The 26,103-nt window shown below is 42.8% G+C and overlaps 3 protein-coding genes across 4 annotated transcripts; 1 reads left to right on the forward strand and 2 right to left on the reverse strand.

Annotated features, from left to right (window-relative positions):
• LOC114798304 (3-oxoacyl-[acyl-carrier-protein] reductase FabG-like) lies at positions 1-4,456 on the forward strand. The gene is made up of 12 exons (XM_028993881.1): positions 1-28; positions 233-307; positions 738-831; positions 1,058-1,125; positions 1,236-1,355; positions 2,120-2,332; positions 2,403-2,581; positions 2,703-2,796; positions 2,893-2,962; positions 3,799-3,835; positions 3,955-4,018; positions 4,103-4,456. Exons 1-12 carry the CDS (start codon positions 26-28, stop codon positions 4,259-4,261), a joined length of 1,176 nt encoding a protein of 391 aa, XP_028849714.1. The 5' UTR covers positions 1-25; the 3' UTR covers positions 4,262-4,456.
• Positions 4,457-4,545: 89 nt separating this feature from the next.
• LOC114801862 (zinc finger and BTB domain-containing protein 26-like) lies at positions 4,546-9,728 on the reverse strand. The gene is given in 3 exon segments (XM_029000288.1): positions 4,546-6,976; positions 6,978-7,481; positions 9,438-9,728. Coding segments are annotated over 2 exon segments (1,275 nt in total). The 5' UTR covers positions 7,476-7,481; positions 9,438-9,728; the 3' UTR covers positions 4,546-6,199.
• A 5,523-nt stretch (positions 9,729-15,251) lies between these two features.
• LOC114787931 (keratin, type I cytoskeletal 18-like) lies at positions 15,252-20,481 on the reverse strand. Of its 2 annotated transcripts, XM_028975902.1 has the most exons (9): positions 20,456-20,481; positions 19,055-19,493; positions 18,726-18,808; positions 18,159-18,315; positions 17,230-17,394; positions 16,982-17,107; positions 16,141-16,358; positions 15,946-15,971; positions 15,516-15,631 (listed from the first exon to the last, which is right to left on the reverse strand). In XM_028975902.1, the coding sequence occupies exons 2-9, from the start codon at positions 19,445-19,447 to the stop codon at positions 15,516-15,518; spliced, it is 1,284 nt and encodes a 427-aa protein (XP_028831735.1). In that variant the 5' UTR covers positions 19,448-19,493; positions 20,456-20,481. The 2 variants fall into 2 exon arrangements, with proteins under 2 accessions (XP_028831725.1, XP_028831735.1); XM_028975892.1 differs by lacking the exon at positions 20,456-20,481 and having other exon boundaries at positions 15,252-15,631; positions 19,055-19,447.
• Positions 20,482-26,103: the final 5,622 nt, after the last annotated feature.

Here is a 26,103-nt window from a genome sequence, read left to right on the forward strand (position 1 = left end):
CACAAGTCCCCTGCGCCGACTGAAAATGGTAAGACCCGCGTGTGCTTTCAATGTTAAGTTTTCATTATCTGTTTTTATTAGAATATCTGGTCATTGTCATTTACCATTACTGGGATAAAACAGTGTCGCTCTTCAGAGTACATCGCGAGAATCACGTTTTATTAAAATGGACATAGCTGGAGTGTATTATGTCTATATTGTGTTAATGAATATTCGGGTTAAAATTTTTCAGGCGGCAACTCTGCACACGGACCTGGGAGACTTCAAAATAGAACTGTTTTGTGAACGCGCTCCAAAGTCGTGCGAGGTGAGTTCCTGCTGCGTAAGGTGTTTCACGGATGCGTTATTGGCATTGCAAGGTCAAAATCAATCATAATTAAAAAACAAAATGTAACTTTTGATATAAATGTTTTTTTCTATAGTTCTTTATTGCGTTTCATGTGTCTTTTTAAAGTGCAAGCAAAGTGATTGTCATAGTGACACAATGCAGCACAGCACACGGTGACAAGGAAATGTGTCCTCTGCTTTTAACCCTCACCCTTGGTGAGCAGTGGGCAGCCATGACAGGCGCCCGGGGAGCAGTGTGTGGGGACGGTGCTTTGCTCTGTGGCGGATCCGGATTCATACCGGCAACCTTCTGATTACTGGGCCGCTTCCTTAACCGCTAGGCCACCATTTGTATTGGACCTGTCTTCACCAGATTTCAACAGTAGCTGACATTAGTCTTCTTTTGATAGAACTTCTTGGCTTTGTGTGCCAGTGGGTTCTACAATGGCTGCATCTTCCATCGTAACATCAAAGGTTTCATGGTTCAGACTGGGGACCCAACAGGTAATTTTAATGTGGAGTGTTTTAAAATAAAAATGACTACGCTAGACCCTTTTCCAGGCAGCTTGTTCTGTCAGGCGCATTTGTAACCTCAGCAGAATTCTCATGTAGGCCCTGTATTGTCAGATTATACTATATTATGATTTTCTAGATGCTTGTGTGAAAATCAGTCTTTACAACGAGCATTGTCTTCTTCATCTAACTTCTGCTTTTCTATCTTTATTTTCAGGAACTGGAAAAGGTGGAACAAGTATTTGGGGACGAAAATTTGAAGATGAGTTTAGTGAACACCTTAAAGTGAGTGACTTTGCTTTTTCATTTCCCACCGTTTGAATATGACAGTTATGACAGATTAAAAAAAAAAAAAAGAATGCTGAAGTTTACCTGAGTGCTTTTGCACCCTGCAGCATAATGTCCGAGGTGTGGTGGCAATGGCAAACAGTGGTCCAAACACCAATGCATCACAATTTTACTTCACCTATGGCAAACAGCCCCACCTGGACATGAAGTACAACCGTTTTTGGAAAGTACGTTGTAGTATATTTCATTGCCTCACACACATTGTCGTGTGGCTTTTGAACACGTTTAACCAATGCTCGTTTTTTTTTTTTTTTTTTTAGAATAATAGATGGATTTGAGTCTCTTGACGAACTGGAGAAACTTCCAATCAATGAGAAGACTTTTCGGCCCTTGACAGATGTTCACATCAAGGATGTTACGATTCATGCAAACCCTTTTGCTGGTTAATCTGTTAGTCAAGTCAAAATGGAGCATTTGCTTGTAATGTTTGAGTGGTATAATTAATATACCATTGGCCTTTGTTGTAAATGAACTTTTTTTATATTTTTTGTAATAAAATGTATAAAACAAGCGATTTATTTGATTTTCTGCATTTGCACATTTTATGTGCTAAAATTGTTTGAAATAGCATGTGCAGTGTCCTAAATAGTTGTTTGGTTTTAAGATCTTTTCATTCACAACTTGGGACTTTTAATTTGACGGCCAAGGGAATCATGACCCGGATGTTTTAGCGCTTTCACGTGTTCCTCAGCTGAAGTGAAGCCGCTCTGCCAGTTAGCTCGCGTTCCTTCAGTCTTTTAATTCATTTCAGCTTTTCCAAGTCATGGCAACAGAAGATGCCTTCAAGTACGCGTGAGAACTTTGCTATCATTTTGGTGTCATTTCCACCCGCAACTGGTGATGTATACATACCACGTTTGTCGAAATGCATTCATACGAGTATATCTGAGGCCATAACTAAAGCAAGGCGTGAAAGTGCGAGTTCGTGTAGAGTTCACGGAAAGTTTCAGTGGAGGCGCCTGGTTTCTGCGCGCAGGTGACGTCCCTGAGGGACAAAGTCGCCCTCATCACCGGCGCCAGTTCTGGAATCGGGGCCGCGACGAGCGTCCTGTTCGCCAAGCTGGGCGCCCGCCTGGCGCTGAACGGCCGCGACGTGGAGAACCTCGCCGACGTCGCCAGGCAGTGCGCCGACCGTGGCGCCGAGGTACGGCCCCGCCCGCCCGCAGCACGCCGCGACGGCGACACTGGCAGACGCCGCATGCTTTATCCCGCAGCCTCTGCTGGTGCCGGGAGACCTGACCGATGATGAGACCGTGAGGAAGACCGTGGAGCGGACTGTGGCCCACTTCGGGAGGCTGGACGTCCTGGTTAACAGTGCAGGAATCCTGGCCATGGGCTCCATAGAAACAACCGACTTGGAGCAGTATGACAAGGTCATGAACGTCAATGTCAGGTGAGACCAGCAGTTTCCATGTAGAATACGACATAACATGTCATTTAAACCGATTTAAGCAAGATTAAGCAGACATTGTACGACGTGAACAGGCTTTCAATTATATTTCTGCCCTTTTCAGATCCGTTTATCACCTGACCCATCTCTGTGTGCCTCATCTGATCAGAACAAAGGGCTCCATTGTGAGCGTGTCGAGCGTCAATGGACAGCGATCTGTAGGTATCGCAGTGTGGGGTGACCGAAGTTTCGTCGTTGTGGGCCGTGTGGGGAAAATAGTCAATAAATGTTTTGCTTGTGTTTTTGCGCTGCAGTTCCCCGGTGTTCTTGCCTACTGCATGTCCAAGTCGGCCATTGACCAGTTCACACGATGCGTGGCCCTTGGTAAGACCTCCTTATTGTTGTATTAGATGCATCGACTGTGCGTGAACACGTACAAGGAATTTGGTTTCCGGTTGATGGGGTCTCCCAAGCGGGAGCATAAAACATAAACAGCATAAAACAACGACAATATACAAAAAATGACTGAGATTATACAGGCAAGTGTGAAATGGCAACAGTTCAGCTGTTTAGGAGGGTGACGGCTGGTCCTCTGCCAGAGGTGGAGCGAGGTCTCAGCATTCAACCCGGACCGCTGAAGCAGTGTGTGGGGATGGTGTTTTGCTCAGTGGCACCTTGGCATCCTTACGATTCCGGGTCCACGTTCTTGCCTGATGGGCGGGTCATTGTCTCTGGGGTGAGGTGGGATAATCTGTCTGTCTCAGATGTGCAGCAGAAGCTGTTAAGTTCATCCGCCAGGCTTTTGTTTTGTCTGTAGCCGGCAATGTCTTGCAGGCGTCTCCACACTGACGCGGGGCTGTGGGCTGAAAACCTTTCTCTCAGCTTCTCAGAGTAGCTTCTTTCTTCCTTGATCTCCCTGGTCTGCGTGTTCCTGGCCTGCTTGTACAGCAGTAGGCTCCCTCCTTGGCCTGGCGGGGATGTTGCAGTTTTGGAATGACCCAGAACGTCTTGGTTTGCACACACACATCTTGTCACGGTGTCCAAATGATCAGGTGCAGCTTCAAAGACAGTCCAGTCAGTGCAGTCATTTACACATTTACGTGTGTAACACTTTAACAGTCAAAACCAAATGTGCCAAATTTAACCAAAATGTGCTTTCATTATAAAACATGCGACCATGAAATTGACCTTTGACTTCCTTTTTTTTTTTTTTTTTAAAGAACTTGCATCAAAGCAAGTTCGAGTGAATTCTGTCTGGTAAGTGTTCTTCACATTTGAGATGCACAATACCGAACTTTTTTTCTCTTTAACTATGTGTGTAGGTGTGTAGAATTTCACCATATAAAACCAAGCTTTAACATTTCTATTTGTTGCAGCCCTGGTGTGATCATAACTGAGGTGCACAAACGTGCTGGTTTGGACGCAGACGAATATGCCAAGGTATTGTACGGTAGAATAGTTTGCATTCATTAGTATAATTTGGTCAAGTGGACTTATATTTCATTTGTTTCCATCTTGTTTTAGTTCCTGGAGAGATGTAAGACGACCCATGCCCTTGGGAGACCAGGAGAGGCGGATGAAGTAGCACATGCAATTGCCTTTTTGGCCTCAGACGCTGCCACGTTCATCACTGGGGTGAACCTGCCGGTCGATGGTGGCCGCCATGCCATGTGTCCTCGATAACAGAGAGTTCAAAATCAGGGTTACAAGGTTACTAAACAGGACAAAAATAAAACGAAGCACTTTAAAAAAAATACATTGTCCTCTTTTAGAATGCCTCATTTAAAAAACGAAACATTGACATAAAACCCATTGTCATAAATTTGGTGAAATTGTTTGCAAAATAATAAAAGAAAATCTATATAACATGTCATAACATGTTTAATGGGTCAGTCAAGTTTTTACCTCAAGAGCAGAGAGGAATAAAAGATCAAACATGATACAGCAAAAGCATTAGTAACACTAAATAATATTGACAATGAGCATTTATTAAAAGAAAAAACATTACGCTTGGCTAAACGTTTCCCCTACATAGATTTTTTACAACACATGTAATGATATATATACACATCAAAAAGACATTTATTTCCTTCTCTATGAATGTAAGCACATCACAACAGAACAACTGAATTCAGAAATGAATTTTTGTAATTAATGAATTAAGTACATTGACTTGAAGCCTTAGACAGATTAACATTGTCATATCTTTTATGTTGCTCTTTAATTAAATTCCATGAAACAATTAATTGTTTCAATACTAGTTTCAAACGGCATCTTAAAACCTTCCTCTTTAGAGAATACTTAGACTAACTTGCAACTTTCTTATAGTCTGATTTATGCAAGATGATTGGTCCCAATGAACCAGAACTGATTACTTCATTGATGGCAACATGAAAGCACGTTGTAAATCGCTCTGGATAAGGGTGTCTGCCAAATGCCATAAACGTAATGTAAATTAAAAAGTGAATTGCTGTTAAACACAGATTAATACAGAATTCACATAATTAGTTTGAATTGTACTCACATTTCATGCAATAGCACAGAACTATGAACTGCCTGTAATCAATGGATAAACTCTGAAAAACAGGTTTATTGTAGGATACTGAACAGTTGTCTGCTGTCTTGATTACAGATTCTGTGGAGGTCTGACCACTAGAAATGGGAAGTGGTGTTTTCTGTGCTGCTTTTTATCTTTTAAATAAACATACTGAGTGTGCTAATTCTACCTATTTTAATATTCCTAGTAACATTCAGTCTGGTATGCAGTCCCAGTGAGAATGCGACCAATACAGACTGGATAACCTTGAAAAAGGATGATGGATGATAATGTAGATCAGATCGAGTCAATCCAATTTTGCTTTGAAAAACTGCTACAAAACGGTCCTCGATGAACAAAGACAAAAAAAAAAAAAAAATCTACAACATCAAGTTCTGTGAATCATTTTGATCCAGATTAAAATTTTTGAACAGCTAGGCCGAGAGCATAATCTTGTTTTGTACTCTTAAGAGATCCCTGGTCCAGACGGAATGTGTTGCTCATGCTGAGGGAGTCTAGAGCCCTTGAGACTGGAGACATCATGGAATTCATCCACACACCCACACATGCACATTTACACCTTTAATTCATGTAGCGACCTTTTCAACTGAGTGGTACCAGTTCAAGTGAAAGTCACCGTAATACACCGCAGCGCAGCAAACGGGGCCCGCTAGGCCACCCCTGCCCCAAATCCAGCGGCCTGGAGCAGCTGGTGTAAAGGCACACAACTCGAGGCCAAACCATCACGTGACGCTGCAGGTTTCTGATTGGTTGGAGAAAACGTGCCATCGCTGAGACCGTTATTGTGTCCCGATGCTGCCAGAGGAACGCAATCTGAGGTTCAGAAGGACGCTGCGCTGAAACACGTCCCCGTCCAGGTGCTGCAGTCGCCAACGGTAACGGACCACTACAGACATACGCTAACGTCAGCCAACAGGTCAGATCACCAGTTGGTAACGGGCTAAACTGGAACGACGCGGTTGAAAACGGCCAACGACAACGTTTTGTGTGACGCCACATATCACGGAGGACAAACGTCCGGTCCGGTCTCAGTCCCGTCTGAGCCGCAACGAGCACCTCAGCACTTAATGCTTCAGCCCGTACTGGTTTGTCTCTGCGTCCAGCTGGGCCGGCGGCCCGTGCGGGAAAACCGGCCCAGAGTCCTGTAGTCCGTACTCCAGTTCCTGCATGCTGCCTTCGTTGGCGTTGTCGAAACTGTTCTTGCCGTGGACCTGTTTGAGGTGCTTCCTGAGGACGGGCTTGTGGGCGAACACCATCTCGCAGTAGTTGCAGCGATGCGGCTTGTCGCCGCTGTGCAGGTTGAGGTGGTCGAGCAGCGAGCACTTCTGGGTGAAGGTCTTGCCGCAGATCTTGCACTGGAACGGCTTGATGCCGGCGTGGACGCGCATGTGCCTGTGCAGGTTGCCCTTCTGCGTGAAGGTCTTGCCGCACAGCAGGCACATGAAGAGCTTGTGCATCTTGAGGTGGTTGGCGTAGTTCTCCAGCTGCCGGAAAATGCGCGAGCACTTGGGGCACTGGTGGTGCCACTGCAGGCCCTTCTCCTGGCCGCGGAGGCCGCCCCACAGGCTGCCCCGGGCCGAGCCGCCCGCCGCCGGCCCCAGCGGGTACTCGGGCGCCTGCGTCACGGCCGTCTCCAGGTCGGCGGCGCGCGTCTCCACGGTGGAGTTTATGAGGGAGTGCTGCGGCTCGGGCGAGTGCAGGGGCCTGCGGCCGCCGACCGACTCCACCTTGACGATTGTGATGGGGCTGTCGTCTTCACTGTGGCTCTGGAGGGAAACCGAACGCATCTCCGGTTCTATGATTACATCGTCGTCATACTCCTCCTCCTCCTCCTCCTCTTCTTTCCTGCTCCACCATTTCGTCTTCTTGCTCGATCTGGACCGCTTCTACTGGGGAAGCGCTTTTGCTTTCGCTGCTAGGCCGCAGGTGCTGCCGCCCATCCTTAGCCGCACGTGGTTTAATGAACTTGCTGAGGGCCTGGGTGCACTGCTCCACGATGTGGCCCATCTGCAGAAAGCTGGCCACGGTCAGGTAGTTGACCAGCTCCAGCTCCGGGAACTCCAGAGCTCCGGTGTAGCAGGAGAGCAGAAGCCTCCGTCCTACTTCAGCATCCTGCTGAGTGCTGATCTGCACCTCGTGAGAGTCCTGGAGGAAGAACTGGTCCCTGAGAAACGGCGACCCCGCTGCAAACACCACCTTATGGCCAGGCACCTCCACGTCATTGATGCGAACGGACACGTCGCAGAACCGGCTTTGCTTGCGAAGGGCGTCCATTTTCTGCATCATGGACTCGCCAAATTCTGGGAAGCGGAACTGCAGAATCACCGGGTTCCGTGCCATGGCCCCCTGGGAACATACAGTGTGTGTTAGTTAACGAATGTATTACTCCGTAAGAGCCTCTCTACGACAAGGAATATCACAGGGGATAAAAAAAAAAAAAAAAAACTGTTCCGATTCATTTAGAACTGAAAAAAAAAAAAAAAAAAATCCAAATCTACTTAAGCGATCATTTAAGAATAAAACTGCATAATGACCTTCACAGAACATTTTAAAAGCGCCCTTGCTATGCCTGGTCAATCCATCATGCAGTTGTAATTTTAAAGGAAGCAAAGCAAGAAAATAATGCCCCGATAAAAATGTGGGATGATCCAGAATTTCTCAGAACTTTAACCATCACGACTGTAGAATAATTACAGTGGGGCTAAAAAAGTATTTAGTCAGCCACCAATTGTGCAAGTTCTCCCACTTAAAAAGATGAGAGAGGCCTGTCATTTTCATCATAGGTATACCTCAACTATGAGAGACAAAATGAGGATAAATAAATAAATAAAAATCACAATCCAGAAAATCACATCCTCTGATTTTTAAAGAATGTATTTGCAAATTATGGTGGAAAATTAGTATTTGGTCACTAACAAAAGATCATCTCAATACTTTGTTATATATCCTTTGTTTGCAATGACTGAGGTCAAACGTTTTCTGTAAGTCTTTACAAGGTTTTCACACACTGTTGCTGGTCTTTTGGCCCATTCAGGAAGTGGTGGCCTAGCGGTTAAGGAAGCGGCCCCGTAATCAGAAGGTTGCCGGTTCGAATCCCGATCCGACGAAGTGCCACTGAGGTGCCACTGAGCAAAGCACCGTCCCCACACACTGCTCCCCGGGCGCCTGTCATGGCTGCCCACTGCTCACTCAGGGTGATGGGTTAAATGCAGAGGGCAAATTTCACTGTGTGCATCGTGTGCTGTGCTGCTGTGTATCACGTGACAATCACTTCACTTCATTCTTCCATGCAGATCTCCTCTAGAGCAGTGATGTTTTGGGGCTGTCGCTGGGTAACACGGCCTTTCAACTCCCTCCAAAGATTTTCTATGGGGTTGAGATCTGGAGACTGGCTAGGCCACTCCAGAACCTTGAAATGCTTCTTACGAAGCCACTCCTTCATTGCCTGGGCAGTGTGTTTGGGATCATTGTCATGTTGAAAGACCCAGCCACGTTTCATCTTCAATGCCCTTGCTGATGTAAGGAGGTTTTCACTCTAAATCTCACAATACATAGCCCCATTCATTCTTTCCTTTACACGGATCAGTCGTCCGGGTCCCTTTGCAGGAAAACACCCCCAAAGCATGATGTTTCCACCCCCATACTTCACAGTAGGTATGGTGTTCTTTGGATGCAACTCAGCATTCTTTCTCCTCCAAACACGACGAGTAGACCACATGCAAATTTTCCACCATAATTTGCAAATAAATTCTTTATGTGATTTTCTGGATTTTCGTCATTTTGTCTCTCATAGTTGAGGTATACCTATGATGAAAATTTCAGGCCTCTCTCATCTTTTTAAGTGGGAGAACCTGCACAATTGGTGACTGAATACTTTTTGCCCCACTGCATTTATAGAAGATTTTCTTCCTGTTTGTCAAACCGTGACTTCTCTCGTTCAGAATCATCTTTATTGTCGTTGTGAGCCACATGCACTAATATGAAATATAACATTTTATAACAAATTAAAGGGCGATAGATCCCGCTGCGTGGAACACAGTAATGAAATAGTCAGGATAAAAAAAAAGCAGAAAGTTCCCGAAAGCGCCGCTGTTCTGAGATCAGACGGGCGGACTGTTCGTTCCTCGGATCGTGGCCTGTCGACCGCCGCGTCACGGACGTAAATAAACCCGGACACGCAACACGCACCGAGCGGTCCGTGCTAATGCTGCGTGGGCGCCGCTGCGGGTCACTTTGTCTGCAGCGTCCACGCTCCCGCCGTCGTTTAGCGCCGCGCGAACGCCAGACAAATCGCGAAATTACCTTCTTCTTCACTTCCAGACGCGCACCGACACCCCCGGCGACATCCGGGTCCCCCCCTTTTCCTCGCCTTCTTCCCGCGACGACGGTCCTCCGTGGGAGAGACTCCGCGCTCGTCCGACTCCCGCTGCGGGCTTCGGTGAAAATGGCAGATGTGCCGACGCGGAAGCGACGTGGGCCGCCTGCTGGAGCATTAAAGCGGTACGCAGCCGCTACAACGCCGCTACTCCAGCGCTGCTACAGCGCTGCTCCAACATATGCGCCTGCTCACCACATGTTACCATCAAAATGGCCCCTTTCTTCAAGCGATATATATATATTAGAGGTGGGCATAGATTAATTTGTTTAATCTAGATTAATCTCACTGTAATCTTGGAATTAATCTAGATTAAAATGTCTCATTTGGATTAGATTAATCTAGGTTAAAATGTCTCATTTGGATTAATCTACATTAATCTAGATTAAAATGGCTCGTTTGAATTCTGCCCAAGGCATTCAGAATGTGTGTGCTACCCAAATAATGACTAAAAGTAAGTCTTTGAGAACGGGTTTCTCAAGACAGGTGGTGCATTAGACCAGGGGCTCATCTCCTGTTTCCAAAATGCATCACAAACTGTGAGAAAGCGGTTTTGCTATGATAATTGGTGATGAAAAATAATTATGTTCTATAAGATGTACTTCTGTTTACCAACTGTTTATTAAAAGAGGTCGTGATGAACTGTTTACATTCAGTAGCTTTGTCAATCAGTCCAAGATCTATTTCTCCTTCTTCCACCAGTCACTCAGGCAGACCAGCTTGTTCACATTTTCCGGTGACAAAGTAGATCTCCTCTTCTGCACAATATGGCCTGCTAAAGAAAAACGTCTCTCGCATGGGACAGTTGTGGACGGAGACCCCAAGTATTTACGGGCAATGTGGGCCATCTTACCATACACAGCAGTGTGCTCCGACCACCACTTCAGTGGACACTGATCTAGACTGGCACTGGGCTCTACCTTGTACCTCTCCACAGTGTTGTCTTCTGGTGTCTCCTCATCTGATTCTGATCTTATCAGTAGCAGGGCTGTTTTCTTCTTGGGTGGCTCAGGGTTCTCCTCCCCAAGTGGCTGCAGAGCAGATTCTTCTCCCTTCACCAACTCACTTAGCTTTGCCCACACTGGCTCCCTCTCTGCTCTGGGCAAGCACTTGAGGTCCTTAAATCGTGGATCTAGAGCAGTCGCCACCTTTGATGAATAAAAAACAATAATTATTGATTGATGAAAATTTCACTTTCCACATCCAACCTCCATATTTCTTCATGACTCATTCATCTATTCATTGACCGATCTACTGTCTTAACAGTCTATAATGGTCAAACAATGCAGTTATGTTCTGGTAAGTCTGACATACCTTAAGCCATTCCAGGTTTATATTCTCCCTCCGCTGGTTGAGGTCCTTGGTGGAGGCAGCCTTGAATTGCCCAATATAGGCAGGATCATCATCTGAGATCTTCATCGCGTGCTGGAGGTGGCACAGGGCAGGTAGAACCACAGAGCAGGATACATACTTCTCCCCACCAAGGACCTCAGTGATGTACCTACACAGATAGACAGACACACACACACAGAAACAGAGCAATAAATAATTCATGGCTGATTCATTTAACTCAGATTACACATTTTAAAATTCTTAATCACATTACATTTAAGGGCATGTGTTTCTTAAATACAAAGTGACATTTAAAAGAACTTGTATGCCAATTCATGAACACTCCATCTTTGTAGACTATACCTGCATGGCTCCAGCAGTTTCTCTAGCTTTGAAACTGCTCCAACTTCTCATATTCAGCATTTGTTGGGAGGGCCAGATTGTGCTTCTGCTGAGACAGCGTTGTGTGCAGTGCATCTCTGTTGTGCCTCACGCGCTTGATCATCTCAAGGGTGGAATTCCACCGTGTTGGAACATCTTGCATGAGTGAACTTGTCCAAGGGAGGCTTACTGGACATTCAGCTCGTCTGAGTTGGCCGGACTGTGTTTGAAATGTCCGACCACTTTACGGCACTTGGCCAGTGCACCATCAAAACCTCCTTCCCGAAGTGACATTACAATAGCTCTCTGTACAACAAGCGCAACACAGGGCAAATGCTCGAATGGCAGTTTCCTCCCTGCTGCCACCATATTAGGAGCGCTGTCTGTTCCAATAGTGCTGATTTCGTCAGCTATCCCCCACCGATTAGCGACGTCGAGAAACTGCCTGGCACACGCTTCTGCAAAGTGACGCTCCTCTGTTTTCATCACACCTAACGGACAGACAAAGTAGATCAGAATAAGTTTACTACTAGTAGTAAACAACTAGAAATCATCAAGAAGCAAACATCATGTGCTGGTAATTTGTGGTGTCGTGGTAATTAATAGGCTAAGTAATTAAATAAAATTATGTAATTTAAAATAACATAACGTAGCCTACCTAAAGCGAAGGAGTGAAGTTCCCAGCTGGCATCAATGAAGTGTACAGTAACGGCGAGATAGTTATCGTTGTTGACAGATGTCCAATGGTCCCCAGTCAGTGCTACACACCTCGCCTCTACCATCTTCTCGTCTTTTGCGGCTTTCTCTGCGGCGTGCTGGTCATGTATTCTCCTCATGATAGTTCGCCTCGCAGGTAGTTTGTAAGATGAGTCGCCTGTGGCCGCCTGGAGAACAAGCTCGAGCCCATCATCTTCAACCACGCTGATAGGCCGGCAGCTGGTGGCAATCCATTGAGCGAGGAGATTAGTTAGCTTGGCTGATAGAGCTGTGCTGACGGGCTTGCCTCGGTTGCACTCAAACATAGCAGTTTGATGACGACTCTTCCCCTGCGCTTCATCAGTACTTGGCCCGGCATCCTCCGCATTAGCTAACGGATGCTTTGCGTTTATGTGGTACTTGAGACTGGAAGAACTCCTACAGTAAACTAATTCCACTTTGCACAAGGTGCAAACAACCTTAGTCTTGTCAAGGTTTCCATTGGGAAGCTTCTTAAAAATAATTTTTCCTTGAAGCAAACCCAGCCAGCTGCATCCATGTTACCACGCCACGTTTGATGTGGTAATTTCACAGTTCGAAGACTCGTTCTCGCCCCCTACAGTGCAATTTGGCTAGGTATACATCCGTGCTAAAATATCAAGGTGAAAGTCATCATAGCTTGCATAGTATAGACCCAGCTCCCAACCCAACTTTGTGAATAGATTAACGGCGATATTTTTTTATTGTGCGATAAGAGTCTCACGTTAACGCCGATAACGGCCCACCAATAATATATATATATATGTGAAGTGATTGTCACATGTGATACACAGCAGCACAGCACAAGATGCACACAGTGCATCTTGTGGCACCTTGGCGGATCGGGATTCGAACCGGCAACCTTCTGATTACGAGGGCACTTTCTTAACCGCTAGGCCACCACCACAGTGTGTGTGTGTGTGTGTGTGTGTGTGTGTGTGTGTGTAAATACATGAAATGAGCCGTAGTTATTTAAATACATTTTAAATACACTAATATTTAGAATAATAATTGTGCCGGCGAATTTACAGATTATGCCTTTATTAAAATTGGGATGAATTAACTGGCACGAGGTGTAAAGCAAAGTATAAAGTGCTGTTGTAGGTTATGTTTTGTTATTTAGCCACAAGGGGTCCTCGTTGTCGAACAAAATGTTGGTGAGAACACGGTGTCTCATGACGCTTTTTGGCCAACAGGAAAATGGTCTTTTCTAAGAAAGTACTCTGAAGGTACTATGGCAAATTATTCAAAAAAGGTGAAGAACCTACCTTGGCACAATCAAATGAGAAATTTATTAAAAATATGCCCTTGCCATAACCAAACATATGGTAAATATATATACAGTACAGGCCAAAAGTTTGGACACATCTTCTAATTCAATGTCTTTATTTTCATGACCATTTACATTGTTAGATTCTCACTGAAGGCATCAATCTATGAATGAACACATGTGGATTTATGTACTTAACAAAAAAAAGCTGAAATAACTGAAAACATGTTTTATATTCCTCTTTCTTCTAAATAGCCGCCCTTTGCTCTGATTACTGCTTTACACACTCTTGGCATTCTCTCGATGAGCTTCAAGAGGTCGTCACCTGAAATGTTTTTCCAACAGTCTTGAAGGAGTTCCCAGAGGTGTTTACAGGGTGGTACAGGGTAGTAGTAGCCTAGTGGGTAACACACTCACCTATGAACCAGAAGACCCAGGTTCAAATCCCTCTTACTACCATTGTGTCCCTGAGCAAGACACTTAACCCTAAGTTGCTCCAGGGGGACTGTCCCTGTAACTACTGACTGTAAGTCGCTCTGGATAAGGGCGTCTGGTAAATGCTGTAAATGTAAATGTTTAGCACTTGTTGGCCTCTTTGCCTTCACTCTGTGGTCCAGCTCACCCCAAACCATCTTGATTGGGTTCAGGTCCGGTGACTGTGGAGGCCAGATCTCCACTTTTTGTTAAGTACATAACTCCACATGTGTTCATTTCTAGTTTTGATGCCTTCAGTGACAATCTACCAATGTAAATGGTCATGAAGATAAAGAAAACAAAATTGAATGAGAAGGTGTGTCCAACCTTTTGGCCTGTACTGTGTATATCTATATACATATATATTCCATTTTCCTTTCCAAATGAAAACCCTACATAAAGCAGGCATAAGAAAAGAACCCACACAGCCTGACTGAGTATAAAAATCCCATTCCACCCAGACTGCAAGTCTATCAGCTCCCAGGGAAAAACAGAGAATGTGGCTGAAACTCAGGCAACCAAGGGGAAAAATGTCATCCAGACAGAATTTCCTACTACAGTCAGGATGCCCTAATTCACAACTGGGCCGTACATTTAGGCAGGTAAAGGACACGGAGGAACTGACATCTTGAGCTAAAACTTCTTGCTCCAGTGAGAACAATGAATTCAAGAAGCGGACAGAAAACTGAAGGGATCAAATGTAGAACCTGATTGGACCTGCGGGCTTCTGTTTATTTAACTTTTTTTTCAGTTTGAGTGTGATAGGATCAAACCATCACCTGAAATGTGCCACCCCAGTGCAATTTTCTAAATGGCTTCCATCTAATTTTTTTTAATCTGTGAATTCTCAGGGGATGTATTGCTACAATTATTCCTGTGTACTGGTTTTCTGTTGATATCTGTGGACACTGCAATTTATTGTGCTTTTCCCACAAGCCCAGAGTGTCGGGTGACAGGAATGGTACAGCTCAGTGATCAAAGGCCTCCCTGCTAAATCCAAGGTCATTTTTCAGGCCAAAAAAAACATGTTTTATGATTCAATTTATTTTAAATGCACTTTTTTGGTTTTAACTTGCGGATTACAGACTATATGCGGCAGTTTGTTCATTGGCAGTGAAAATTATCAGCTGTACATGTCGGATTTAGGTTGGTATGTCGTATGCTATTATGTCATTTGATCGTAACAGTAACCTGCAGTAATGTAATTCTGATACTGAAACCATGGTAAATTGTGCGATTGTGAGCTTATTGTTATCCTTGGGAAGGTATTAGCCCGGACAAACAGACCTTGACTCAAGTTCATTCTGAATATCGCAGTCTGGACATGACGGCAGGATGAAGAATCCATTTTCTTGTAGTCTGTGAAAGAACAGACTTCACTAAGCTGATATTTGAGACCTCAGGGGGATGGGGACTTGGCAGCCTTGCTGCCTGTTCTCACACTGGCCGGTGTCTGTGTCTCTATGATTGTTTGCCTTTAAAGACATCCTAGTTCAACACTTTCGCTTCAATGATTGTGTTTTAAAAAAAACAAACTGTAGACCGCCAGTCAAGATAACAATATTTATTTTCCAAAAATCATGAAATCATACCATTGTTATACTTTTCATTTGTTTTATGCAATCCCACTTCCCTCTTTGATGCTAATAACAATTTTGGATATTTTGTTTGGTAGTGATATACACCTCCAATGCAATAAAAAAAAAGAAAATAATGATTTTTGCCATAAATCTTGAAAGGTGTTACACCTCCTATGCTGTACTTTAAGGTCCTGACTTGAAAGTCTTCTATGACGCGCTTTAATCAAAATTTCTCATTTCTTCTGGTCTTCAATTTGTTCCACTTCACTGGACTCATCCACCACTTTGCCATTGACCATGGTCTGGGTGACCACCTTCACGATCTTCCTGGTTCTTACCTCAGGCTCTTCTGCAAAAACAGAGGAAATATGAGATGGACATCGTAATTCCGTTTTAGGTTCAGTTTTCTAAAATGATGACATAAATCATTTGTTTGAATAGCATCTCTGATGGCCCTGTTTCAGACAGAAATACCTAATAGAAATACAGCTGTTGTCAGAAGCACGGTGGTTATTACTATTATTATCATAATGAAGATTATTATAATGTTCTACATGGATTTTGGCTTGCAGGGAGACATGTAACTGAGAGAGAGAGATTACAGGCATGAGAGAGATTACAGGCAGGGCTGGTGAGAAGGAATGCAGGCAAATGGTTGCTTACTTTTGGGAGGAGGCACTTCCTTCACCCTAAAAAACAAAAACAATTTACAATACAATATCAGATATGAGACTAAGGTCAAATCTGTAGATGGGATGATATAGTGTAACAATATAATGTAACTATTGAATTGTAATGGATATTTTTAAACCACTTCGAAGCGGGAAAAATGACTAAATAATTATCCCCTCCGCTCACATTTCCTCTCCCTCCAGCAGCCTCCTGTACGTGGCGATCTCCAGCTCCAGGTTTTGCTTGATGCGCAGCAGCTGCTCATAGTCGGTCTTGGTGCGCTGCATCTCCAGGCGCAGCTGGGCCAGCTCGTCCTCGAGCTGCGACAGCGTGCTCTGCAGACGCTCCATCTCCTGGCTGTACTTCACGCCGGTCTCCGCCAAGTTGCCCTCCAGCACGCCCACCTGCAGGCCGCAACCAGCGCATTTTTAATCCTCGTCTCCTTCGATCACTTCCATTCTGATACATGAATCGCTAGCGGTACAGGTAAACGGCAGAGCATGCTGAGTCCACAGCACAGTGTAAACGGTCCTCTGAAGACTATGCCTGAACACGTTAACCCACTCAAACATGTCCTGGTTACTGAAGTAAGAGCTACAAAGTGCTCAGAACCGTGAGTGGGCGTGCTGATTTTGCAACATGCCTTTGTTGTCCACTCCTAAGTGAGCAATGCCTCCTTTGTTCAGTAACCCCCCACCGTCAGCTCATTCGTTTGGTCGTATGTAATCGTGTATAATTAGAATCTTTGTCCAGGTATGACAAAACGCTGGCTGCCGGATGCAACAAAGAATCCGCAGAAAGACGTGACTCATGTATGTTCAGCTGGCTCTGGCTGTCTGGAGACTATTCAGGGTGGCAATTAATCAGTTTCCACACACCGGCTCGTACACAGCGCAATCAGTACACACCCTCTTAAGCCATTTTGGGGTTCTGGGTAATGACTTTGTTTTGATTGGTTGTTTTTCTGCCAGTTTTCCGAGAGGATTAAAATGTTTAATTCGATTTTCACAGATCAAACGTCACCCACCTGCTTGCGCAAGCTGTCCAATTCCACCTCCAGGGCCTGCAGGAAGCGCCGCCTCTCGTTGAGTTCACCCTGGGCGCATCGTAGAGCTTCGTTGCTCTCCCTCACCTCAGACTGCACTGCCTCCAGCTGCATATGAACGCAAAGTACACACATAAATAATACAGCACAACACAATACAACACAAAACATTATAAAGCACATTTGGTACTCCAATAAAGTGTTCTAAATGTCACTTTATAAGCCCTCACCTTCTTCAGGTACCAGTGCTCGGCATCCTCTTTGTTCTTCTGAGCAATGCCCTCGTACTGGGACCTCAGCTCAGCCATGATGAGCCCCAGGTCAGGACCCTTGGCTGCATCAACCTCCACGCTGACTTGCTCATTGGCCAGCCGTGCCTTCATGGTGCTTATCTCCTGCAATGGTGGTTTAGGTCAACTTCAAATGCATGCATGTGCAGAAGAATATTTTTATTTATAATTAAACTGTGTTTGAAGTTTTTAATTATTTAGTGACAGCCAAGCAAGGCTTTATAATGGACTGTGGGAACCTTTTGAAGGTCCTTGATGTTGTTTTATATTTGTATTCCAAAAAGTGCTTCCTCAAATTACGGTACTGACTTATTTCAAGTAATTAACTTTATTATAATTATCATAAGTAAATTGGTTGTCTTAAAACAAACACACTCCTTAAAAGTAAATTGTTATGAATATTGTGCGATAGCTGGAAATTTGGCTTTTGCATGACAGCAAGATATGAAATACTGGACACCACACCTCTCTCTTTACACACACACACACACACACACACACACACAAATTCAGACATTACTGCGTGTTGTTATGTTTACTGACATCACATCTACAGGGCCAAGGGAAACAATATGATCAGGGTGTGTCTTCTTACAGCCCACAGAAGCAACCACATGATTTAACTGATGTGCTAGTTTTTCTTTCACACGGACAACAGCTTCAAGGAAAGAGGATCTGATTAGGTATATAGGTCACGTACACAAAAATTAAGAAGTAGGCAACCAAACGCTGGGTGTGTTCCTGTTAAGCAGTCCCTTCCCATGAAACATTGAGACTTTGAGGTCGTCCGCAAGCAAGAATTTCTGCTGCGTCAACATTGTGAGTCTGTCTGTCAATGTGTTTTCTCAAGCTGTGGAGACACCGCTTACCTCGTCATGGTTCTTCCTTAAGAAATAAAGCTCCTCCTTGAGGCTGTCCAGGTCCCCTCTGAGAGTGGCGATGATCTGGTCGTGGTCAGATTTGGCCCTCCGCAGAGCCAGACAGTCCCTTTCTACAGACTGACAGAGAGCAGCCTCTGCTTCCCACCTGAGCAGAGGGGTTTCAACAAAAATGGGGAAGCCTGCCTTTTACTCTGTGTTTCAGTGGAACAATAACTGAAAATATTACAATTCTAAATATGAAATTCATTCTTCATTTGGTGATCGTACATGGACAAGCTATATCATGTATGTCAGGCTGTCTAGATTGAAAGGCTTGTTCCAGATTGTGTGATAAAAATATATAGGAAGAAAAAGTGCATGATACCCATATCATGGCTTGGAAAACCTGCAACAAACTGCATACTTTTCAGTGACATCAGGTCAAATGTACATATAGCACTGAGTAAAAATGGCATGTTTCAAAAAGCCTTGGTAAAGATTGCACGTCTTATAAAGAAAACAGTCAAGTATCATTTACATGTATTAATGTGAAGTTACAGAAGGAGAGGCACTCACTTAACCCGGAAGTCGTCTGCGGCAAGTTTGGCATTATCAATCTCCAGCATGATCCTGGCGTTTTCCAGAGTCTTTTTCCTCAACTAAAGAGCAGATTCCGCATCAGAGGAGCACTTAATCATTCTTTTATAATAAGTCAAACATTTCAATGTCAGCTATGGCTGTAGTCTGCAAGGTCATGCAGCAGTGTAGTGAGGTCTATTGTAGTTAATTGCTAAATCGCTTCATGTACTGATTTTCTCAAAGACCAAGCTACAAAGATAAAGATAGTTGATGTGGAATTATATAGAGAATAACATTTTGAATGTTTGAACCAATGGGGTACCAACCTCCTGACCAATAGCATGTGCCTGAGCCATCATCCCATCAATGTCATGGCCCTTTGGAGCCTTTTCAATCATTAGCTGCTTAATCTTCATCTCCAGGTCAGCATTTGATCTTTCGAGGGAGCGCACTTTGTCTAGGTAGCTGGCCAGCCGGTCATTCAGCCCCTGCATGGTCTCCTTTTCACTGGCACTGGTTCCAAAACCATTGAGCGATAGGCCCATGGAGTTAAGCCCATTCCCCACAGACTGGGAGCGGGAGAGGGACAGGGTGCTAATGGAGGAGAGGGTAATGGGTGAAGCTTTGGAGCGGACACGGCCACTGTCCTTCAGAGACATGGAAGAGAATGAGGGCTGACGTCCCAGAGAGTAGCTGCGCATGGAGAGGGCTGAGGTCATGGTGTCCACAGGAAGAATTAAAAACTGACGAAAGAGACTGAAACCACTGCAAAATACATGAAATATAAAAACAACATGTTTACACACTTTACATAATTATTTTAAATTATTAATATTGTTCTTATTATTTTTGAGTACTGTCTTTCTGGCGCAGCATCTAATTAAACATTTCTTTTAGCTTTTTGCTTTTCATCCAGTGAAATGCTACTGAACGTCAGACAAATCATACTGCAAGATGCAGTGACCATGCATGCAAAACACACCCACAATAAACAAACAAAAATCATTCATAAACCAATAAATATATATGAATACTTGTTTTATTATGCCGATGTTTAAAATTTGTATGTGTTTAGAAGGTAACCTTTTATCCAAATGCTCACATTGTTTCAGACAAAAGCAAATAATGAATATTTGACCACAGGAATATAAAAGATAAAATAATTGAAGCAAACTTTAAATATCTGCTCCAGTCTCACTGCACCTTGTAGCAGCTTAGTATGGTCCGCGTCAGTCAGATCTTTAATGCTATGATTGGCTGATAAGAATTAGACCCGCCCCTTACCTCCTATAATTTGTTTTGAATGAAGTTGTTTTACAAATATACATTACTCTCAATATGCATTACAGTTTACTCTCTGAATTTGTCCAAAATGTGGAAAATTTACAATCTGAATCAAAACTATTTTATGGTAGTGGCTTTATCATTTGTTTAACTGCAAGTATCACACCCAAAGGTTTGTCTACTGTAGTAAATGTCTTACAACAACCTGGGAAAATGTATTATAATTCCACAGATGCATTCATCTAAATGTTCACAATTTAAAAAAAATTGGAACCATTAATTACATCTAACAAGATTTATAACATGTTAAATCCAACTATATATCTTATTTCCACATTTGTCATACAATTAGCAAAACTGAGATAACTAATGTCTGAAGCAGATGAAAAAAATTCAGTTTTTCATTATTCAAGCTTAATGTTTTCGTTATAACCAGTACTTACATGGATGCTTGCTCAAAGGGACTTGTTGGATGGAGGACTGACTGGGTGATATTTATATCAGCTGAAGTGAGGTGTGGACGCCTCGCCTCCTACCAGCTGATTGGCTGCTGTCAGTAGCTGGCCCCTAATTAAACATGTTTTTTAAAGGCACTTGGAATACCCTGCCCTCAAATGGTAAAAATACAAGTAGACTGCTTATTAGAGGCATGAAAAATATATATTTTTAAGATGAGAGTTAAAAAGGATTTTAGAAAAGTTTTACTCAGCTCGCCTCTTAGTTTTGTTGCAATAGTAAACAATAGATACCAGTTAGACATGAAACGTGTTTTATTATTACAAAACTTGTACAAGGATTTGCCAGACAGACAAAATAGTAGAAACCAAATAACAGTATTCGTTGTAGTCAGCGTTCGGACAGATGACAAGGAGACAAGCTCCATTGCTTTGAATGATCATGGAGTTGCGGAACACTGGCTCCCATTCACGTTTCGGCAGAACCAGTTTGGGTTCCTCAGCAGATGAAAGAAGGCCCACTCTCTTGACAGTGAAACCCATTGAGCAGCCAGGGACAAAGCAGGCAACACGAGAAGGTTGCTCCACTTGTGTCTAAAGCCCCTGGAGTAGGGGGAAGCTGAAAAATGGAAAGCTGTGACAATGGTGGTGGAGAAAGAGCAGAAAGGAAAAACCCCTGAGAAATTGTCCCATGGCTGGGTGAGGGGGACGGTAAAACTCTCACACATGCCTGACTTGTCTCGGATTCCCTCCGCCTTTCTGCGCACGGCTAGAGCCGCTGTCTGCAGAGTAAACACAGGATTACACCGGACCGGTGCTGCCACACTAAACAGCGCTGGGATGAAAGATGACACACATTCTTTATCCAAAGTGTTTGTATGATTGGCAATTGTGTGAAATCATAACAAGTGCTTTTGGTTTTAGGAAAATGAAGCTTCACATGACAACCGCTTATTAAAAAAAAAAAATAAATCACATTTTTTGCATGGGAAATGTTATTTGGAATATTGCATGACTATTGCCAGGTGCTGTGCAGAATTTCCCATTTGTGGGTCTGATAAAGGATTGTCAATATTTTAAGGGTTATCAGTTAAAATATTTTGTTTTATTAATACATTTCCGAAACTTCTCAGACCTGTCAAGACATGGACTCCACAAGACCTCTGCAGGTATCTTGTGGCATCTGGCACCAGGACGTTAGCAGCAGATCCTTCAAGTCCTGTAAGTTATGAGATGTGGTCTCCATGGCTCGTGCTTGTTTTTCCAGCACATCCCACAGATGATCGATTGGATTGAGATCTCAGGAATTTGCAGTTCATGTCACACATTATGGTTCTTGAGTTTTCACAGTCTGGTAGGGAACGATCAGTTGGGGTGGTTTTACTTCACTTGTTCCTTTTCTAATTTGCAGAGATGGAAATTGGGTTTCAGATTAATTGCAACCTACACTTCCCAGTAGAACATTGCCCACTGCCTCCACTAAGAAGATCTATTGCCAGATATTCCTTGCCACCAGCCAAGGTCCAAGATAAAACACAAATTACAAATTACAACTTCAATAGTTTCTTCATTTTCCAGGTTTTACGCTTGACAGTCAGTTGCCACAGAGCCTTGAGCGACCAAGATCATAATTTGGATTAGTTCAAAATGAAGCGCAGCTCACAAGATCTGCTGATTTAAAGCTCATCTTGGCATCACAAATTTGCCCTCATCTGAAATAGACCCCTTAACAGTTGTCACTGTAACAAAAGATTCAAAGTTATTTACAGCGTGTGACGTTTTTATGTTGGAGGTGATCAGCGTGCTCTGAACAGGCTCTTAGGATAAAGTGATATTGCAGCGCCACCCAGTGGATAAAGATGTCTGTTCACTATCATTATCTGAGTGCTGCCACTGTGAAAAAAAAAATAGCAAAGCAATGGTCCCAAGTGAATTTAACACGACTCACAACACGATCTTTAAACCTACTTCATTTTAGACATACATACCACATACTGTACATGTGTTTATAAGGTGAACTATATTCTTACACTGGGCCTTGCGTTAACTATGACTGGAAATAAAACCTAAACATAAAAGAAGGGCCCTACATAATATTTATTGGCATCAAGTAATCTAAACCAACATAAAAAAGACAGGAGTCACACTAAACACCCACGTTGAAATTCAAGCAAGTTCAATGAATAGCTTAAAATAGTAAAAAAGTAAGCGGTGAACTGCCAGGGTTAAAACACATGTAAGCTTACTCAGAAAATAACATACAGTTCCGAATTCAGAGGAACTGTGAAGAGAGTCAACATGTTCATCCTACAGCAAGGGAATGGCCCAAAACACAAGCCAACACTAATCCAGGACAACGCTAATGAAAAAATAAGAAGGTAAGCTTGAAACCATGGGCTGGCCAGCACAGTCTCCAGACCTAAACCCCATCGACATGGTTTGGGAGTGAAATCAAAGCAGCCTACAAGTGGTACACATTTTTGTGAACTTCTGCAACAGAACAGGGATGAACTCTCCGAAGAATATTGGATTTCTATTGTACAGGGAATGCATGGAGTTCAGCTGTTATATCTGTCAACAGTGGCTGCTTTGACAAGTCATTTTTTTAATTTTTTTACTTCAATTGTTTATTTGTTCTATGCTTTCATTTTCAGAGTACATACATTACACATTTTTGTAATAAAAAGCTGGAATAATGGGAGCGTTCTAAAACGAAAGTGAATGTGACTGAAATAAACACCTATGAATGTTATTGAATGTCATCTTCTGACCTGTTTTTTAAAAAAAGAAGGCTTAATGGGAAACTCTGGCAATTGATCCGGTAAAAATAAGGCTCATCTATCCATATTCTCATATGAATTGTGGAAAAAGCTTCTGGCGCAGGCAATTGTGTGCAGCACTTTTACCAGTTTGCAACAATTATGCTGATCTGTTTTATCTGTCCTGCCTTAGAGCTCGTTCCAACCCCAAGTAAATTGTTCTTTACAACAGCTTTGTTGTCACAGTGCAGCCTTTATTATCCTTATCATAGAATCATAGAGGGGCAGTGGATGCCTAGCGGTTAAGGAAGCGGCCTTGTAATCAGAAGGCTGCCAGTTCGAATCCCAATCCACAAAGGTGCCATTGAGGTGCTGCTGCCTGTCATGGCTGCCCACTGCTCACTAAGGGTGATGGATTAAAAGCAGAGGACACATTTCGTTGTGTCACCGTGAGCTGTGCTGCAGTGTATCACAATGACAATCACTTCATTTTCTTTCAGTCTAGTCCATGGGTCTGATAAGGGATAACGAAGCTTATTGTGACTACTGCACAAAACACACACGACACACATTCTAATTTAGGCAAGAATATGGCACAGAGTAAATGTTATTTAGCAGGAAATTGGATTTTATCTTTAATTTCTAATGCCGATCTTGTGTACATTCATAAAATGCCCGCTAGAGGGCAAACGAATGTAAATTATGGAAAAATGATTCTCCTTCAGTGGTTGTTTATATCATTATTACTGGTATGATGGAAGATTTATATGTTTATTTATATTATATTAACACTACAACAGCAGTTAGAAACTGAAAATCCAAAATCTAACCGCCCCAAAAGTTAAATATATATATTGATGTTTACACCCGCAAACTTCAGACTTTCATATAACATTCAGGCTTTCATATAACAAATAATAGAAATTTCGAAGTGTGACATTTATTTTTTACAAGGAACACAGATTTAGGATGATATGGGTAAATGTATGAATGAACATTTACTTTACATTTTAAAATCTTAAAAGACTTTCAAAGCTTAACAAGAAATTCATTCCAGCCTTCATTCAGCGCCATATAATCACAATCACACATACGCTTTTTTCAATTTATAAAATGCACTTTACAACTACCACAAACATCATGTGAAACAAGTCAGTGATTTAAGCACCAGACTAGTAAACAGGAGTCCTGGGTTCAAGTAACCTGACCATTTACTGCACCGTTGAACATTATTCGTTTTCAGAAGGGTGAAGGCCATTGCTCCAGCAAATGCCAGTGAAGACCTGAACAACTGGAATCTCTTGACACTGTCGTTGTGAGGGCCACGATCGATAGGTTGGTGGTACCCCAGTGGTTGACATACTTACTACCATTTTGTTGCTGAGCATGACCCTGATTTGGGGGAACAGATTTAGGAGAAAGTGATCATCTAATATGTAATTTTGATTTTGCACTTGGATGAAAAGTATTTGCTAAATGAACATAAGATTAAGTTAGTCTCAGCATTGACAGATTTTTAAATGCTGATAACAATGCATTGTTAGTTGTGTTAAATAATACTTTAAACTCTATGCCTACTGTGACAGACTGAACATTTTTGCTATTTCACACGACTGGAATGTGGAAACCATTTATTTCTATATTGAAGAAAAATAAAATAGATCTCAACTGAAACTAAATGAGCTCATCATTTTTGAGGTGTAGCCAAGCATGCCTCCACAATGCAGTCACAGTGCAAAAGAAAATGAAAAGCACATTTTGCGTGGCGAAAGCCAATTGGGAACGTAGCCTGTCAGGATATCAAAGTGAAGCTCCGGTGCCAGAGGTCTGTATACCAGAAATGTCAGTTCAGATTTACTCGAGTGCAGCAAAAGTTCATCATAAAGGATTGTCCTGTTATAATTGTGACTGCTTTATTTACATTTGTCAAGCGGAGTGGCAGTGGATAGAATTCCCCGGGCAATGTAGGTACACTGCAGAATGAACTCACGTGTCTTCACAGATCTACTGCACATACTGTGACGGATCAGTACACTGATCGTGATATATTAAAGCTGAAATGTATCATCATCCAGCAGCATTGATCCTAAAGAAAGGATTGTGATTTGATTAAAATGAAAGTGAATAGAATGTCAAAATCAGCTTTCCTTGATTTTGAATATTGTATATTCATTATATGATGGAAGTGAGTCATATTTACAATACAATCCATATGGCATGATTCTCATTACAATCAAGAGATTTCTTCAATCTTCTGATGCTATAAACTTAAAAAAGGCTAACTGAGAAAATTCAACTCAATATGGAGACTGTCCATAGCACTTCTATCTACTTTTGCCCAATTGTCACTCTTCTATTACTGCAGTGCTACTATGGACTTAAGTGCTGTGGATCAATACAGCTCTTTGTACAATATCTCTACAGAGAGATTTATGAAAGCAGCTCATCAATAGCCAATGGCTGAAATTGTAATTGCTGGACCTGTCATTAAATAAACTGTATTTCCTATTCAGGGTTTAAATTGGAGACCTTGTAAAGTGTCCTGTGATGAATGCCAACAAATTCATCTCATAAAAGCTCATACAGAAAGGTTCAGAAAAATGCTGGATGTAATGGATTGACGAGTCTTTGGCTAAAAAAAAGGTGAATTAAAGAAGAAAGAGAGACAGTTGCCTTCCACTTCACACATTTACACATGCGACACAATCTGTACATGAAATAAAATGACATTCTGTGCAGAATTTTTAAAGGACTTTAAAATACTTTCAAGTCATATTTACACAGACATTAACATACTGAAACAAATGCATGTTTAGTCTAGATAATGCATGACAACCATGGATATCAACCCCTTTTACCAGCATATGTAGCTCTATG

Source organism: Denticeps clupeoides, chromosome 1 (assembly GCF_900700375.1).
Source record: "Denticeps clupeoides chromosome 1, fDenClu1.1, whole genome shotgun sequence".
Classification (NCBI taxonomy): domain Eukaryota; kingdom Metazoa; phylum Chordata; class Actinopteri; order Clupeiformes; family Denticipitidae; genus Denticeps; species Denticeps clupeoides.